Genomic DNA, 18,757 nt, shown 5'->3' on the forward strand with positions numbered 1-18,757 from the left:
AAGGGTCGAACCCAAGGGAAAAGGAAGAAAAGATTAATTCAGGAGCAAGGATAGGGGCTGTGTGAGCGGAGGGAGGGAGGGAGGAGAGGGTCGAGCTGGGAGGGCCCCTCGGCCAGGTTTCAGCTCCTTGCCGCGTTCTCTTTCTCGACCGAGTGGAGCGAGGTGTCCTCTAGTCTAGGGATGACGCACGGTTCACACACAGCAAAGGCCCCTCCGGTGGCTCTCCTGCTGTCGGGTCGGATCCCGCAGCCGCTCGCCCTCCCCGCGCCAGGCTTTCCGGTCCTGGGTTCCGCCACTCGGCGCTCCTGCCACCGCGCCTCCTCTCGGCCTGGTGCCGGGCGCGGGGCAGCCTTTCCCGGGCCCCCGCCTTTGGGGGCTCTCGGAACGCGCCGCCACCCAGTGCTGTGCGACCTCCGTCCGGGCGATCGCCCGCTCGCCGCCGGGCCAGCCCCGGCCCCCGCACAGCCCTGCCCTGCCCTCCCGGCCGCGTCCCGGGAACCGCGGGTTCGCGTCCCGCCACGCCCCCACCTCAGGACCTCCGACTGAACGTCCCCCAAGCCGGGCGGTCCTGCGGCCCCGTCAGCAGGGGACGCCGTTCCGCTCACCCGCGAGGGTGCCCATCCCACCCAACAGTTGTGGTTGCGGAAGGCCGAGGGTCGGGACCCACGGCCCTGCAGGTCCCGGGGCAAGGCGCGTTCCCTACGCGGGCCTCAGTTTACCCTTGTGTGAATGGAGGCTATAGTCCTAGGCCTGGCACACAGAGGCCGGGCCCATCCCTGGGCACGCGGGCTCAGAACGGGTCGGGCACTTGGGGCTCGGGGGACGCTCCGCCGCGGACCCGGAGCCGAGCCGTTAAGGCGGACGACTGTATCGCCCTTTGAAGGCGCAAGGTGGGCCCCGGCGGGCGCGCGGCGCGGGGAAGAGCGCCCTCTGGAGGCTGCCTGCGGCCCCGCCCCCGTGCGCCCGCCCCGCCCCCGCAGGCCCCGCCCCCCCGGCCTCGGGCAGCGCATGCGCGCGGCGCGGCGCTCCGCGGGCGGCGAGAGCGAGGCCGGTCCGCAGCCGCGCGGCGCTCGGCGCCCCATTCATGCTGGGCAGCAGCGGCGCGGCCACGCAGCGGAGCCCGGGCGCGGCGGCGGCCTCGGCCTGGGCGGCCTGCGCGGCTTCGGCGGCCCCGCGGCGGGGCGGGCGGCGGCGGCGGCGCGGGCGGCGGGGCGCGGCGATGGCCGGCGGCGGGGCGCGCCCCGGGGCAGCCCGTGAGTAGGCGCGCAACTTTCCCCGCGGCGCGGAATGGGGTCGGGTGGGGGTCCCGGGCGGGGGGCGCGCCGGGGTGGGAGGCGCCCTCGGGCCGGAGCAGAGCGGCCTCCGGCCGGGGCGCGGGGCGTGCGGCCGCGCGAGCAGGGGGTGTGCGCGGAGGACTGCGGCGCGCGTGTCCGCGGGTCCGCGTGTCCCTGCGGCTCCGGCCCGGCGCCCGCGTGTGTCCGGGCGCGGCCGTGGCGCCGGCGCTGAGCTCGTCCTGTCCCCGCCCGGCCGGGATCGGACCGCGGCCCCAGGCCCCGCGCCGCCGGCCTCTCCCTGCCCGCCCGGCCCGCCCCGGCCCGCCCCGGCCCGCCGAGCTCCGCCGGGCAGCGCTCCCGGCGGCGCGGCGGGGGCGGGGGCCGGCGCTGCCCCCTCCTCAAAGGCAGAAGAGAAAGTTTGCGGCGGCCCCGGCGGGAGGGCCCTGCGGGTGCCCAGGCCGAACCCGGGGCTGGACCGCGCACTCCGACCTACGGCCGCTAGCAGGGCCGGGCCGGGCTGGGCAGGCCCGGGCCGGGCTGCGCGGCCGCTTGGGCAGGGCCGCGGGAGCCGGAGGAGGTCTTGCGGGGCTCCATCCTCTGTTGGCCCTCAGGGCGCTGGGGTGGAAGTTGGAGCCGCTTCTTCGGGACCGACGCCCGCCCCCGCCCCCTCTGGCCCGAGGTGCCGGGAGACGGGCGCTGTGTCCGCCCCTGGCCCGCAGGGCCGCTCACTCGGGCTGGGAGGGGGCGGTGCGGGTGCCGCCCGGGCGGCCGCCCCGCTCGCTCGGGCCTCTTCAGCCTCCCCCTTCCAGGGCCTCTCCAGGGTCAGCCCGCTTTCCTCGGAGGCTTCCGATTGCTTCCTGGACAGTCCCGGGCCTGGTACGCCGCGTAGCTGGGGGCGGCGGGGCTGATTCGGGGCTGCCTTGGGGAAGGGGGAGCGGGGCTCCAAAGGAGGCCCGTGCCTGCTGTGAGATCCCGGGGGCAGTCCGAGAAAGGGGGGTGATAGGGGCGCAAGTGGCTGCTTATAGCCGAGAACTGCCCCTGACTCATCTGTGGGGTGCTGGGGCCACGCCCCTTGAAAGAAAGGGGTGTGTGTGTTGGGGGGGATGTGGACCGGGCCTCTGTCCCCCACGCCGGGGCATCAGCGGCTTACTCTGCTCCACCTCTTTCCATGCCCAGGCGGTTCTCCGGGTCTGGGGGGAGGGGGGTGGGGCTCAGTCTTTGCTCTTCTGGCCCTTGGGGAGCAAGCCCTAGGTCTCTTCGGCTCCCTGCTGGTTTGGGGTGTGCCGGAGAGACCAGGTGCTGCACTAGGCAGCCGAGACTCTGCCCAGTCCTTGAGAAGCACCTAGTCCCATGCCGGAGACAGATGAGAAAACCAGTGATCCCCCTTCAGAGCCAGGCTGCACATGAGCCTGGGAGGGTGGCACCGGGAGGCCCAGGAAGGGCGTTTCAGCAGAGGCGGAGGTCTGGCAAGCCTCTGTGTGGCTGAGGTGTGTGTTTGGGGGTGGGGGACAAATGAAATGCTGTGGACGAAGTGGGCAGCCCTTTTGCTGGGCTCCTGTGCCCCCAGGTTGTTGCCTGCGTGTTCTGATCCCCCAGGAAGGTCCCTGTGTCAGTAGCAGCTGGCCAGGAGGGGAGGGCACCCCAAGAGAAGGTCTGAGTGGTGGGCACTTTTTGTAAGCAGGACTCTAGTGCTTCCAGATCCTGATCCCATAGGACTTGTCTGGTGGGAGAGCAGGACAGCTTGGGACAGCCTCCCAGGGCCTCTGTTGGGGGAAGGTGGGTGACAGTACAGCTCTCTGCTTTGGTTGCTAATGGGGTACCTCTGGGCAGGATGGCAGGGCAGTATCTTCCCCATCCCCCCATGCCCCAACCTGCCCAAGTCCCAGAATGATCCAGAGTGGGAGGGCATGGAGATTAGGCTCTCCCTCTGTGAAGAGGGCTGTGAAGGCCTTTGTTTCTCAGGGTAAGAAGGAGTGGTGGTGGCTGCCGGGCCCTGGAGAGGGAAAGGGGATGTTGCTCTCTCCGTGCTCTGCTGTGCGGCCAAGCCCATCCTGTCCACGAGTGGAGCCCACTGTGCTGTGTTCCCATCTGCCTCTGTCCTGAGCTCTGTCTCCCTGGCTAACCCCCAGTTGGCACACCCAACACCAGTCCAGCTTCTCCCTTCCCAGGGTGGTTCAGACTGGGCCCCCGGCACAGCCCACTGCCCCTGCCGGGAAGCTGCAGTCATTCTCACTGTCCCCTCTGCATGGTCCAGCAGGTTCCAGTCCCTGGCCTGGACTCTTTGCTGCTCTGCCACCCAAGATGCCTCCTCCCACCAGCTCTCAGTGTGCCTTGTTCTCTTAGAACAGGTGGAGAGGCCCCCCCGGAGCAGCCTCCCCAGACCAGGGTGGCCAGTTCTGCTCCCCTCCCAGATGCCCTCCCGGCATCTGTCAGTGCTCCCCTCCCCCAGCCCAGCACAGTCCTCCCCAGTATCCAGACCTGGCTTTGGAATGAATGCGTTTTTTTCTGGGCAGACCAGAAGTCTGTGGGACATAAGCCCCAGCAGGTCAGCTGGCCATCTAGGTTTCTGTGGGAGCGTGGGATTTCATCTTGTCTTGCCAGGTGACCTTGGGTCTGTCCAAACCCTGGACTCCCTAACTCTAAGATAAGGGAAGTGACCTAAATGTCCTCACTGGCCCTTGTGAGATGGTGGATGTGAGGGACCTAGCCCTGGACTTGGGATCCCCCTTTCCCAGCTGGCAGTCCCACCCACCCTGGCCAGTCCCTTGCTAGCAGCCCCAGTTGGGGAGGGGCGGGGGTGGGGGGTGGAAATGGGCCCAGGGCCAGTCTGGAGTTTGACTGGTGGCTTCTTCAGCCGGGTTTCTCCTGTTTAATATAAAAAGTAGGGCCCGTAATTGCATTAAGACGTGTATAATTATCCCGGAGGAGGGGAGAGCCCAGCCCCTGGTAATTGCAGGCCTGCTTTGAACTGATAAACGGTGAGTGATTCATGTTTTCTTTGGAGTTCACATGCACTCAGCTTTCAGCCCAGGCCCCGCTGACACTGTGAGGAGCCTGTTCTCTGACTCCCGACTCCTGTTCTGCTTGGGGTCCTGTGCTGGGGACAGGGGTCGGGCGTGGGGGAGGGGCTGGGGACTCCTCTCCTGGCTGCCAGCATAGGTGGCTATATGGTTCTTGGGGTGATGTCTGAGTGAAAATCCTCAAGGAAGGACAGGTGACAGCAAGCTGCGAGGGTCCTTCGAGGCAGCACGACCTGGTCCTCTTGCTGTGGGATCCTGGCTTAACCTCCTCACTTCCCTGAACCTCAGTTTCCCCACCCGAGTGGTGGGTGCGGGTGTTGACTCGGCACAGGAACATGTGGAGACTTGAGGCCAAGGTGAAGGAGCAGGCCTTGCTCTGCCCGGGACCTGTTCATTTACGCATTCATTCACAAGCATCGGGCCCTGGCACCGGCTCTGGGAGCATGCGGGGAGCCAGGCTCCGTCTCATGGAACTGCCATTCCTGTGGGAAGAGCGCAAGTTGGGGAACAATAAGTAACGACCGTGAGCGAGCCCTGCGCTGCAAACTAAAACGGAGTAACTGGCTGACAGGAAGAGGCTGCCGCCCTTGGCTGGCAGGTCAGGGCAGACAGCTGAGACCTGAGCCCGTGTATGGGCAGGGGAGGGAAGGACATCCCAGTAGAGGGGACAGCAAGTCCAAAGGCCTGGCTGAGAGCAGAGGGGCCCTGTGCCACAGGGGCAGCTGTGGGAGCCCCGGGCCCAACAGGCCTTGTCTAGCCCGTTGCCCTGGACTTGGCAGAGGACACCTATCTTTTTGGGGCCTCAGCTTCCCCACCTGTAAAATGGGGCTGCCAGTCTATACGAGCCAGGGCAGGGCCCCTCCTAACTAACACCAGGAGGGTTCTCCTGCTGATGGTGCCTTTCCAGCATGCTCCAGCCTTCCCGCTTTTGTCCATGAGAGAGGATCTATTGTCATTTTAATTTGGGAAACTGAGGCTGGGAAAGAGGAGGGACTCTGGTCAGGGCCACCTACCAGTGGCCAGGCCAGGAGGAGAGGAGACTTTTGTAGAGGAAGCGGGGGTCCATGGTAGGATTTGGGGGCCGGTGATCTCATGTGCACTTCAGAAATGGGGCCCAGGCTACTGTGTAGGGCCTGGGCTGTTGGTGGGTGTTTCAGGTGAGGCCAAGGGCTGTGCTTGTCCAGGTGGGAGAGGGGTGGGCAGTTTGGGGGAGACTTTGGGGATGACGCTGATGGACCTTAGCAGAGAGTGTGACCTGGAAAGTGTAAGTGGGGATGCCTGAAGCCTGGTGTGGGGGTGGAGGAAGTTGGGAACGCGATCTGATGGGAGGGAGGAGCCTCTGGCAGGTGGACGACAGCCTCGGGGCTTCTCAGACTGGGGAGATAGGACCACTGCTGAGGGGCAGGCTTGGGGAGCCACCCCCCTCCTCTTGGGAGGGCTTCCTATTTCCTGGGATTGAGGGTGTGGAGGAGGAGCTGAGAGGCAGGCAGAGGAAGCCTGGGAGGGGGCAGGGCTGTGCTGGCAGCATGGGGGGCACCTCTTGGCTGGGGTATGGGGATGGTGGGTGGGAAGTGTAGCGCTTCTGGATTCTTTCTTGAAGTGCAGGGCTCAAGATCCAGCAAGGGGCTGGGCCAGGGTCAGCCAGCAAGTGGCTCCAGGGCCAAGGTGACCCAGACTGCCTCCCTCCCTCTCTGCGAACTGCCTTCTGTGTGGTGATGGGCCCGAGTATCTTTGTCTGCCGTGGGGGTGGTGCCTGTGACTGGGAGCCTCTGTGGCCTGCTAGGGAGCACGTATCCCCCAAGCCTCAGGCAGAGAGATGGTCACCCACCCTAGGAGCTTGGAGCTGGTGGCAAGAGGAGGGGGTGCTCCCTAGGGCACGGGGAAACTCCGAGTCAGGAGGTGATGGCCTCCAGGTTGAGGTGTCAGCCAGGCTCCCAGTCTGGACCCTCGACCCTCGTCGCTTGCTTCCCTGCTCTTGGGTCCATTTCTCTCCTCTGCCTGGTAACGGCAGGACCAGGCATTGATGGTACATGTCTGGACACCAGTGGGTGTCCCATGCTACTCGTGGTGCTCGCGGGCTTGGTCTTGGGGACCCCTTGGTGAACCTCTCCGTGCCTGCAGGGCCCAGTTTGTGGAGGGGCCCTGTCTGCACCTCTGGTGTCTCCTTGTGGGTTAAGTCATGCCCCCTGGAGGTGGAGCATGGGATGTCCCCGCGTGGGCTGGGCGCACACAGCTCATGGGATGCACATGTGTACTTGGGTGTGTATGTGCTCTCCCATGCGTCCGGGCTGTGCCCACACACTCGCACCCTCTCCCGCTTATTCTCCTTCACAGGGCTGAGGCTCCCGGCCCCATGATTCCCGCCTCTGCAGGACCTGAGCGCCTCGGCCCGCGGCCCCGGCCTGCCATGTCACTGCCACGTCTGAGCCTGCGGGTCCTCCCGCTACTGCTGCTGCTGCTGGGGGGCGCACGGGCGGCAGCGGGGGCACCCAGGGCTGGTGGGGGGCCGCAGCCCGCCTTCCGCACCTTCTCGGCCAGCGACTGGGGCCTTACCCACCTGGTGGTCCACGAGCAGACCGGCGAGGTGTACGTGGGCGCGGTGAACCGCATCTACAAGCTCTCGGGGAACCTGACGCTGCTGCGGGCCCACGTGACGGGGCCTGTGGAGGACAACGAGAAGTGCTACCCGCCCCCCAGCGTGCAGTCGTGCCCACACGGCCTGGGCAGCACCGACAACGTCAACAAGCTGCTGCTCCTGGACTACGCCGCCAACCGTCTGCTGGCCTGCGGCAGCGCCTCCCAGGGCATCTGCCAGTTCCTGCGGCTGGACGACCTCTTCAAGCTGGGCGAGCCCCACCACCGCAAGGAGCACTACCTGTCCAGCGTGCGGGAGGCGGGCAGCATGGCCGGCGTGCTGATCGCCGGGCCGCCGGGCCAGGGCCAGGCCAAGCTCTTCGTGGGCACGCCCATCGACGGCAAGTCCGAGTACTTCCCCACGCTGTCCAGCCGCCGGCTCATGGCCAATGAGGAGGACGCCGACATGTTCGGCTTCGTGTACCAGGACGAGTTCGTGTCGTCGCAGCTCAAGATCCCCTCGGACACGCTGTCCAAGTTCCCGGCCTTCGACATCTACTACGTGTACAGCTTCCGCAGCGAGCAGTTCGTCTACTACCTCACCCTGCAGCTGGACACGCAGCTGACCTCGCCCGACGCCGCCGGCGAGCACTTCTTCACCTCCAAGATCGTGCGCCTGTGCGTGGATGACCCCAAGTTCTACTCGTACGTCGAGTTCCCCATTGGCTGCGAGCAGGCGGGCGTGGAGTACCGCCTGGTGCAGGACGCCTACCTGAGCCGGCCCGGCCGCGCCCTGGCCCGCCAGCTGGGCCTGGCCGAGGACGAGGACGTGCTGTTCACCGTGTTCGCGCAGGGCCAGAAGAACCGCGTGAAGCCACCCAAGGAGTCCGTGCTGTGCCTGTTCACGCTCAGGGCCATCAAGGAGAAGATCAAGGAGCGCATCCAGTCCTGTTACCGTGGCGAGGGCAAGCTGTCGCTGCCCTGGCTGCTCAACAAGGAGCTGGGCTGCATCAACTCGGTGAGTAGGCGCCGTCCCCATCCGTGGCGCCTGTGCAGGGCCGCCGTTGGCCCCGCGTCCCTCAGAGGGTCGGGGCTGCTCCTGGGGCGTCAGCCTCCCAGCTTGTGCCTGCCGCCATCTTGCTTCCTTGAAGACAGGGCGATGGGACCGTGTCCACCAGTCCAAGAGCCCCTTTAGGCAGTGGGCAGAGGACTGACCATGTGCTTCGCACTGCCCCAGATGCCTGCTGCCCTGGCTTGTCTCCCTTTTACAGGTGAGGTCACTGAGGCTCAGTGACCAGGGCCACAGTGCCAGTAAGAGGCAGAGCTGGCTGGGTCTAGACTGGGGTGGTGTGGGTCCCAGACCCGTCTTCCCACTTAGTCTTCTGTCGAGAGGCCCTGCTCACCCTTGCTCTGGGGTGTGCGCTTGCTCTCTGGGCCTCTGGCTTCACCTGGTAGTGGCATTGAGGGCACCAGCCCTGACTCTGGGGCAGCCTAAAGGCATGGGCTCTGGGTGCTTAGTGGTCAGCAGCCACGGCTCTTGTCTCTAGGCCCCAAAGGGACCAGCCTGCATCCAGCTGCGTAATGGGGAGCATCTTATGCACTCCCCTAGGCCGTAGGATCCATTGTTCAGGGGCACCTGGAGGTGACCTCCCCAGGTGGGAGCCCTCTGCTCTGGCTCATTGGGCGGCCCAAGGAAAGCCTGGTACATGTGGCTTCAGTTGTCCTATCTCTATACTGGGAGTGACACTGGTTTGTTTTCAGGGCAGGATGGGAGGGCAAAGGTCCTTTCACCTCTTGTCTGTCACGTCTGCCCATGGGTGGAGTGGAGCACCCATCAGGACGGGGCCGTCCTCCAGAGCGAGGCCCCCATGTGCCAGGCTGACGCGCTGTCCATCCTCCCCTGGCATCTCAGGGAAGGCATTTGACCTCTGTTATGCGTCTGGAGAAACTGAGGCCTGGAAGAGCAGCTCCTGCTGAGGTCACACTCAGTGCTCTTCACGGCCTGTGCCTGTGGCTGGGTCCCTCCCCTCTCCCCCTGACAGCCGCCCTGTCTAGGTCTCTGCTCCTGGGACCACTTGGGGACCCTCGGCCCAGCTCCACCTCAGCGTTCCCTACTCCATCTGCGTTAGGCTGCAAACCTCAGACCCTGAGCCTGCTTCAGGGGAGCAAGCTGTCCCCCTGTTCCCCTGGAGCCTGCCCTCCCCCAGGCCCTTTCGATCTTCTCTGGAGCCTCACGAATTGATCACTTCCTGTCCCTTCAGTAACCACTTCATAGCCAACCTCCGCCTTTGCCTTTTGGGTGTGTTCCCTGTTCCCTGTCTCGAATAAGCCCTCCCTGTACCACACAGCCCCCTGGGGGCTGGCCCTTGCCCCGTGCCATGGGCCTGCTCCCCAGGGTGGCTGCTCTCCCTCCTTGGTCTCCTCTAGGCTGCTTCCTTTCTTGCTCTCCCCCTCCCACCCACAGGTTAGCCAGGGGGCCTGTGTGCAGCAGCTGTGTGGGAGATGAGCCCCACCCTGGGCATGTGCACCAGGCCTCGGGCTGCTTTGCAAGCCTCGGCTTCTCTGTTTGTCCAATAGGTCCAGGAATCCCTGGTCTGCCACATCTGTGCGGCCTGGCTCAAGCCTGGCCCCTCTCAGGACCCTCCATGAGCCCCTGCCTCTTTCATACCTGCCCCTCACCCCAGTTAGTGGGGGCGCTGGCCAGCCTTGGCTGCATTGCCCGCTGCCCTCAGGCAGAAGACACCCGGACCCCTGAGACTGGCTGCACGGGGCCGGGGTCTCACCCTCTCCCTTCCCACAGCCCCTGCAGATCGACGACGATTTCTGTGGGCAGGACTTCAACCAGCCTCTGGGGGGCACAGTCACGATCGAGGGCACGCCCCTCTTCGTGGACAAGGACGACGGTCTGACCGCCGTGGCTGCCTATGACTACCGGGGCCGCACCGTGGTGTTCGCCGGCACGCGAAGTGGCCGCATCCGCAAGGTCAGGGCCTGGGATGGGGGTGATGGGGCGGGCAGAGCCCTGGGGATGTGAGACAGCCTTGCTCTGGGGCCGGGAAGCCCAGATCCAATGCCAGGCGTGGCAACCGAGAGGGTCCTCAGCAGGCCCCAGCTCCCCTGTATCTCCTCTTCCATGCCCCTCCTGTGGGGCTGCTTTGGTGTCCGGCAGGTGTAAAGGCTCTGGCTGGGCTTCAGGGGCTGAGGGTGGGTCAGGGCACATGAGGGTACTGGCCAAGCCCCAACCCCCTGCAGCCCCCCAGGACGGGGAGATGCTGGCCCTGCTCTCTGAGGGCGCACAGTGACCTCCTAGGAAGGCCGTGGGGGCGTGGGGGCAGGGCACGCCCGCACGGCCCCCTCCCCTCCAGGGGATCCAGTGTCTGCTGAGGCAGCACTCTGGAGCTGGCGGGAGGCCCCCGCCCTGCGCGGAGACAGCAAGGCCAAGGGCAGGGCAAGGGTAGCACCCCTCTGCCCCTGCCTACCGCTGGTGGGTGCAGGGGGAGCACTGTGACTCCAGAGCAATGAGGGCTCCTCAGGGTGAGGGGTGGGGTGCCGTGGGGCAGGGCCTGCGTGGTGCCTGCATCCCCTTCCCTCACCAGCAAGCCTTGAGCTGCACGAGGCCGCCAGGGAGCAGCCGCTGGAGGGCTTCCCGGAGGGGGGCTGAGAGCAGCTGCCTGTGGGTCAGTCCCAACTTGCTGGGTGAGTGGGACCAGACCAGCACAGGGCTGGCCTGCTGGGGAGGAAGTTTCTGGGGTGACTGTAGGGTGGGGGCGTCTGGGAGCCCCAGAGTCAGTCTAGGGGCGGGGCCTGGTAGATGAAATAACAGCTGTCCCCAGGCCTGGTGCTGACACAGCTCCCCGCCCAGCGTGTACCCGTGGGTGGGGGCTGGGCCTGGGACCAAGAAGAGCCTTGCCTGCTCTCGGCTTCTGCGCTGGGTTGTGCGGGAGGGGGGTCTCCCTGTCTCCGCTACAACGGGTGCCCTGGGAATCATGTTCCACTGTTCACTGGGTCTGAGATTTTTATGAAGGGACACCCCCCCCTCCCCCCGCCCAACTGCTCACCTCAGCTTTCCCATCTGTGAAATGAACCCGGATGTGTGGGCTCTGGGCTGGGGTGGTCCTGAGGCAGTGGGAGCCCAGATGTGGACTGAAGGCCATCCCAGGATGGGGTGCCCTGGGGTGCTGCGGGGTTCAGGCACCGTACGAGCCAGTGAGGCTGGGTGGCAGGTCAGCTCAGCCCCCGCTGCTCTCTGGGCAAGCCCCCATGCCCTCAGAGCTGGTCCTCCGGTGTGACCCACTTTCTTTACCCTAGTGTCGAGGGTGCTGTCTGCAGCCTGGGCATAGGCTCTTTCCCTTCCCAGGGGTGGGGCCCCCACCCAGCATGCACCCCCTTTTCCCACCCCAGGGAGGGTACATGGGGCTGGGGGAGGAAGCAGCAGAGCCCCTGGGGGGTGTGTGTGTGTCAGGTGGGTTGTGCTCTGGCAGGGCCAGTGTGGCTGCAGTGAGAACCACCCCCAGCCCCCGCCCCTGCTCCCGCCCCCCCAGGCAGGGCTGTGGAGTGAAGCTTGCTTGGAGACGCTCCTGCAGGGCGCCCTGGAGCCTGTCACCCAGTGGGAGGCTGGGCTCCTGGGGCTGGGAGTGGCACATTTGATGGTGGGTGGGCTGGCAGGCAGCTGGCTAAGGCACTGTCTGTGCCCACAGGCCACCCTGTAAGGTTGGGAGAACGGGTTAGTCTGGCCCGGCCTCCCCGGCTGCCTCACTGGCTCTGGCCTCACTCCCCTGCCCCAGGGCCGCTGTCTGGGTGGGAGTTCTGTGAGTCTAATTGGTCCTGCTCTCCTTCCTCTCTGCCCTGGTCCCACAGAGGGGAAACTGAGGCCCATTGTGTCGAGTGGGAGCTGGGCTTAGGCCCATTCATAAGAAAACCTCTGCTGCTCTTTCCCTTACCCACCCCTGCACCTGCCTCCCAGAGCCCTGTCTTTCCTGGACATTGGCTCCTTCCATCCCTGGATCCCTCTGGGCTGGGCACTGCACCATGAGTGTGTGGACTGCACCCTTTTAGGGGTACGTGGGACCCAGTGCCCAGGGGCTGCTGGCCTGGTGGTGGGAGAGCCCCATCATTGGGGAATTAGAGCCACGTTAGTATTGAGGCTCCCCCATGAGGGCATGCCCTAGCCTTGCCCCATCCACCACTCACCTGCACCCATCCACCCAAGTTGAAGGGGGGTTTTGGGCAGCTCCACAGACAGTTGTTTGCACCTTAATCCCATACAAATGGCTGAGTTTAGGTGTGGTCTCCGCTCTCTCCCTCGCGAGCTCTGTGACCCTGGGGCTGGTTGTGTAGCCTCTCTGAGCCTGTCCCCCCAAGCATAGCGTGAAGAAGCCCGGAACCTGGTGTGTGTGTGGTCCCATTCGGGCATGCAGCTAGCTCTCACTTGTGGTGCTGCCTCTCTGAGTCCTTGCAATAACCCTGCCATCCTTTTGACAGATGAGGAAACTGAGGCATATGGTGGCTGCAGCATGTGCCCAGGCTTACTGGCTCCAGGGTCCTTGCTCATGACTGTAGTCTCCTTCCTTGTTCTCTGGAAAGGAAACGGGGGCCCTGATTTCAGTGTCCCTTCTCTGAGGAAGCCCGGGGTCTAGGGCAGCCCCACCTCCAAGAGCCCCTCACTGCCCACTCCTGCCCTGAGCTGCCAGCCTTCAGGGCTCTTTCTTCCCACAGCCCAGCGCATCAGCCGGTGACTGCCTGGCCCTGCCTAGCCCTGGGAACAGGTCCGGCTTCATCCAGCTCCTGTGGGGAGCACGACTGTCCCGCTCTCTCTGCCTCCCTGTTGCCTAGGGCTCATGGTGCCTTTGAACACCATGTCACACCCTGGGGCCCCTCTGCGGGTGGAGGTCTGGAGCAGGGTGGGGGCTGGGGGAAGAGGTACCAGTCCCATTCTGCTTGCCCCAGCCCCATAACCTCCCCCATGTCCCCTTGCCAGGCCTCCAGCCTTGACCCACTGTGAAGAGAGACCGTGCCTCTCCTCAGCTGGGGCCCAGCCTGTGTCACCAGTTCCCTCTCCCTCCTGACCACCCCCCCCCCCCACCTCTCCCACCGTGTCGTTCTGACCCACCCTGGGGGCGGGAGTGGCTCTGGTCCAGGGGCCTGAGCCAGGACAGGGCGGGCCATGGGGTGCCCTCCGGTCCAGCTCAGCACTGCCTCCTCCCTGATTCTTGTCCTTTGTCCTCGTCACATGCTGGAGCCTGGGCCCCGGGGACCCCTGCCCACTGCTGACCTGGGGGCAGGCCTGCTGTACTGACAAAGCCCAAGACACCCTCAATTTCCCCAGGCCTGGGTCTTCTTGGGCTTTAAGAAGTAACTGGTGAGCTCTAGGGACCCGGCTGGCCCTCTGCCGGGCCCCACCGAACGAGAACGAGCGAACATTGTGTGAAATTGTAGCTGATTAATTTAGGACCTGCCAACTTCAGCTGTTCAGGGCTGGCTGGGAGTGCTCCCTGACTCCCCTGGTCTTCCCCAGAGGCTCTGCCCGCCACCTGCCTCCCTCCCCGCCAACAGGGGCAGCCTGTCCTCCTGGGCTGATACCCCAGATCCCCAGTCCTGCGTGTTACCTTCCCCCCAATGCCCCAAATGGCCACCAGGGACCCCTGGACCCTGGCAGGAGTTCCCCAGGGTGGCCCCTGGTTTGAGTTCTTTTGAGTCCGTCCAGGTGCTCACTGTGGGTGGGGAGAGGACTCGCCCCAGGCTCCTGCCAGTGGGTGCCCGCTCTGCCCCGCCGTAGTCTGGAGGCCCTCTTAGACTCCTTAGACTTCTTAGACTTCTGCAGAGCAGAAGTGGGGACAGTGCCTGCCTCCTGGGCCGGGGGAGGGGCACCGCCAGGCTAGCCCTGCACTGGCACCATCCCTGCTGCAGGGCTCGGGGGCTGGGCTGAGGAACACAGCCTTGCCGCTCTGGTGGCTGTGCCAGGTGAGAAAGCGGGCCCCGTCTGCCTGAGCATCCGGTTTTTCAAGAGAATCTGGAAATCCGTATTTTGTGTGAGGTCTCTTATTGTTAAGCATTGGCAACTAATGACGGGCTTTTAGAAGGCACTGTGGGTCAACCTAAGGGTGCTGTGGGCCACCAGTTTATGACCATGGGGATCTGGGCTGTGGCATCACTGGCTTGCAGGGTGCCCAGCCTTGGGATGGGACCCGCGGGATGGCCGCCCAGCTGGGCTCCAGGGCTGGGCCGGGCTGTTTTGGAGTCTGGCTAGCAAGGGGGCCTGCCTGGCAAAGCTCCCTCCTACTGGGGTCTTGGTTTTTATCCCTCAGCGCTGGGTGGGCTGTGCCTCCTGGGGGCATTTGGGAAGCCCAGGGGAGGCCGCCATTCCTTCCTGTGTGCTGATCCTCGAGTGGAGGAGGAACACGGCTGTGGCGGCAGCACTCTGGGCCCCGGGGCCCCAGCTCTTCCCTGGCTCTGCAGCATCACAGCCGTGCTGGTAGCTGCTGAGCATCTGCGTGGGTTGCTCTGGGCCTGGGCTGCCAGTGACAGGGATACCTCTTAACCTCCAGTGGCCTCACAGCTCTAGAAGCTTCCCCTTGGATGCTTTTCCCATTCCCCTAGGACTCCCCCCCCCACCCCACTCTCCTTAGGATGCTGAAATTCAGAGATCCTGGGAGTCGGGTGGTGTTTCCAAGACCTGCATAGAGCAGCGTGGGCTTCTTCCCGGTCCTTGCACCAGGGACCTGTCCTGGGCCAGAGCCTGCTCTGCGCGTCCAGCAGGGGTCCCTGCTCCCCCAGCCCAGGTCTGTGCGGGAGGCTGACTGGGGAGCCCCTGAGGGGCTGGGGGAAAGATGTTGGCCCTGAGAGAGATCCTGGGCAGGACCAGGCCCCCAGCCCCCGAACTCCTCAGCGGCAGGGAGTGGCACCACCTCCCTGGATTTGTATCTTGTGTGGCAGGGGGATGCCCTTGACACCCAGTGACCTGACCTCTAGAGACCTACAGAAGCTCCAAGGGGCAGCCTGCACCATTGGTGACCGTGCCTGCGGGTGTCCTCATCATGCTGGAACGTGAGCCCTGAGCACAAGCACGCGGCTGCCTGTAGCGTGGCGGGGGTGGGGTGGGGCAGGGAGGTCCGCGGCCTCCTGCACGTGCCTAGTGTATGACTGGTGTCCACTCTCAGTTGTGATGTATCTGCAGGAAAGCACACAGCTGTGGGTGTGCGGCCTGGAGTGTGTCACTGGAAGCACGCCAGGCCCCCTGTCCCCAGGAAGGTCGCTCCCTCCCCCAAGGATCACTTTACTGGTTGACCTCTGTCCCTAGGGCTGTTGTGCCAGTTTGGGGTTTTCTGTGGGTCATATAGCACGTCGTCTTTTGTCTTCCTTGCTCATTGCCGTTGGTGGGGCTCGCCCGTGCTGTCGTGGGCAGGCCTGCTCCGTTCTGTGTCGTGATGACATCGTGTACTGCAGACCTGCGTGCACGGGGCTCTCCCGCCTGGGGCAGGCCCAGCGTTGTTCCCTGTGGGTCTGCAGTGGTGGTGCTGCCACGTGAATTCTGTGGCACAGGCTCCGCGCGTGCAGGGCCGCGTTGCTGTTGAGTTTCCACCTGGGAGCAGGGCCGCTGGGCCTCTCTTCTCCTCCTGTCCTGAAGCTCTAGGACTGTCGGTGTTGCCATTTCCAGGATTAGGTGTGGTACTGCCTGGCCGAGTGGTTGATCTCATACAGCCATGCTTGGGGCAGGTTACTGGGTCCTGGTGGAGTTCTACCCTCCAGAGTGTTGTTAGTGGAGACGGGTCCCGGCCGCCTGCTTCCCGTATGTCTTAGTTGCTGTGCCTGTGGGGCCCCATGGGTCACTGTGGGGCACTGCCCCTTCCTGCTAAGGACGTGGTCCCTGGAACCTTTGGTGGTATTGCCCGGTACTCTGGGGGACGTGTGTGTGTGTCCTGGGGACGACATGCTATGCTCTTTCTGGTTCTCCGGGCCATAGCACCAGAGGGCGCAGGGGCCTCTCATTCCCGCCCTGGGTCTGTCTAGTGACTCCCCTGCCCTTTGTCCCAGAACCAGTGCCAGCACTGCTTTTCTGCCCCTGCGTCGGTGGTCAGCAGTCGCCCACAGGCATGCATGGAGGGTCCCGCCCCTGGCCCTATACTACAGGCCCACCTTCCTGCGGGGTCTGGCCAATCAGGCCTTAGCCACAGCAGGGGCGTCTAGGCATCTTTGACGAGCATGATGCTTTCGGCCACAGGCAGGCAGTGGCCACCCTGTGCCCAGCCCCGTGTGCGCCTAGCTGTGGGCCTGGCTTGGTGGAGGTGGCCTCATGAAGGTCCAGGGTTACTGCCTGCAGTGTGTAGTTCCCCCGCCCATGGACAGATAGGTCCCTGACTTCCACGACCTGTCCTCTAAGGGGTCAGGGCGTGGGAACCTGTGGCATTGCAGCAAGGTGGGTACAGAGACTAGAACAGCCCCACTGAGGGGTCTTCCAGGAAGGGCATTCTGGAAGGAGAGAACAGTAGGGCCAAAGCTCAGGCCGTGTGATCTGTGTTGCCTTGTGGCCCAGCTTTGTGTGGCCTCCATGGCCGTGGGGCAGATTCCCCAGGGTGGTTGTGCACCTCAACCTCATGGCAGCATCTAGCCTTGGGGGCCCAGTTTCCAGGCAGCTTTCCAAGCAGTCTTTCCTCCCCTACTGTTGGAACCACGAGCTTCTGAACTCTAACACAGCCCTGTGAGGTGGATTTCTGCTGGCAGATGAGGAGACCAAGGGTCAAAGAGGACCACTGTTTATGTGGGTTGGTGTCCGCTTTCCTTTGTGTTGAGGGCTAGGGTTAAAAAAGACAAGATTCTTGGGACTCTCCCTCCCAATCTCGCCAGGTGTGTTTGGCCCAATTAGAGCCATTGGGCCTCCTGCAAATCATGTTTTAATTACCCAAGTACTGCCAAGAGGAAATTGTTAATTGCTTTTCCAATATCAAATTCCTCCTGGCCTTTGTGAGAATGGTCCCAGGAAGGGGCCTGGAACCTGCCCCCAGCTGGAGGGAGTGGGGGTGGTGGGGGGAATCCTGTGGCAGCTGGTGAGGGGATGAGAGGGGCCCAGGAGCTGGGTTCACCCACACGGCCACACGGCCCTGACCGGGAGAAGGAAGATGGGCTCCTTCAAGGAGAGAGGGCAGCCCCTCCCAGGACCACTCTGCTGCCCAGGGGGCTGGGAATAGGCTGGGCAGCTGTACGTACTAGAGGAGGAAGACACCCATGGGGTCCCAGCCCTGTAGCCGGTTCACTGGCTGCTGTCCTCCCATCTTTTGCCTGTCCCATCACCTGGGGTCCTGTTCACCTGCTCTCTGGTTTAGTCAGCGCACCGCTATTCCACAGATAGGGACACGAGGGCCATTATCTCGGGATGGGCAGAGCAGGGAACTCTTTCCTTTCCCTGGTCGGGGCCAAGCTGGGCAGCCCCCTGCCTCCGGGCGGCTAGGGCGCGTGCCGGCCTTGGCAAGCGGCCTGCGTGGCCCAGACATCCTCCCAGTGCCCCCACCCACCCTCAGCACAGAGAATGGGCTCTTTGTTGGATCTGGGCTGGACGGACAGCTGACCTGGCCAGGCCGCAGCAGTTGGCGAGAGCCACGCGGTGATGGGTGCGGGGGCAGCCGGCTGGGCCGGCCTGGGGTTTAGGCCCCAGGGCCAGGGGCTGCCCACCTGCCACTGGCTACCTCCCCTTGGCCCTGCACAGGGCTCTCTTTGCAGGACCCCCTCCTCACCCCCTACCGTGTGTCCTGGGTCCCAGGACCTGTTGGCCTGGGGTGAAGGTGAAATTGCATGCTGGCTTGTCTGTGGGAACAGGCGGTTGATGCCTCGTGGTGGTGGTGGTGCGTGTGTGGCCCAGTGTTTTTTGGTCCTGGCACCAAGAGGTTGCTGGGGCCAGGCCCCTGTCTGGGGGCATTGACAGCCCTTGTGCCTCAGCTCAGAATGTAGGGGACTCCCCCACGTACAGAGGTACAGGGGAAAAAAACCCAGGTTGGAGAAGTGGGTGAGCCAGAGGGCTGGGCCAGAGGCTGGACGGGGGTGGCTCTGTCCCTCTGGGTCAGAGCCAGGGGCAGGTGGGTGCCTGGGCGTGGTGTAGCCCAGCAGGCATGCCCTGGGAGGCTGGCCACCTCCTCTCCAGCCATCTAGGCAGGAGGAGGAGGCGTCCTTTCTCAACAGGTATGGGGAAGGGCACCAATGGCAGAGGGACAGAGCCGAGTTTGGACCCTGAGGTTCTTCTGTGGTGGGACATGGGAGGGAAGGTGGTCGTGGCTAGTTGTGGAAGGTTCTGGTAGTCTTGGGGAAGGGTTTGCAGAGCACAGAGGTGACAGCTGGAGGTGGGAGGGAAGATCCCAGGGGATGCCGAAAGTCTCTCCTGTGTGTGCTGCGGGCCGGCTGCCCCAGGGTGGGCCATCCCCAGGTGGGTGGCCCTCGACTGGACAGCTGTGCGCAGGGGAGTGGTATTGGCACGTGCGCTCCCGGCGGCGTGGCATATGTCCTGCTGTCCTGCCAGCCGCCTGGCCCTGTGCCTGCCCTGCACGCCCCTTGTCCCTGGAATGCCTTCCTGGCGGCATACTGCATCCCTCCTCCCGCTTTTGGAGCAGACTCTATGTCCCCAGGTGCAAGTGGCAGTCCAGGCCTCGCAAGTCTCGGTTCACCTGTCTGTGCTGCACGGGCCCTGCAGCCTGAAAACCAGCTGTGACACAGCAGGCATGTCCCGAGCACTGGTCTTTGCTGGGTTGGACACCTCCTGCCCATCCGACAGTCACACGTGTGCATGCAGGGGCCCTGCTGAGCCTGGACAGTGGCCACTCAGTATACAGTGTGGAGCCTGTCACCCACGTCACATCCACCCACGGGCCTGCCAGCTGTGCCTCCCTGGCACCCCCACTTACTCTGCTT

General features: G+C 64.5%; 1 protein-coding gene across 1 annotated transcript in view; it reads left to right on the top strand.

Annotated features, from left to right (window-relative positions):
- Nucleotides 1-1,008: 1,008 nt before the first annotated feature.
- The window catches only part of PLXNA1 (plexin A1), a 49,437-nt gene continuing 31,688 nt past the window's right edge, over nucleotides 1,009-18,757 (top strand). The window contains exons 1-3 of the mRNA XM_086697270.1: nucleotides 1,009-1,253; nucleotides 6,629-7,886; nucleotides 9,669-9,851. Coding sequence (XP_086553396.1) covers nucleotides 1,009-1,253; nucleotides 6,629-7,886; nucleotides 9,669-9,851 — 1,686 coding nt within the window. The remainder of the gene's footprint in view (nucleotides 1,254-6,628; nucleotides 7,887-9,668; nucleotides 9,852-18,757) is intronic.

Source organism: Puma concolor, chromosome A2, assembly GCF_028749965.1.
Source record: "Puma concolor isolate L17-30 chromosome A2, mPumCon1.1.hap2, whole genome shotgun sequence".
Lineage (NCBI taxonomy): Eukaryota > Metazoa > Chordata > Mammalia > Carnivora > Felidae > Puma > Puma concolor.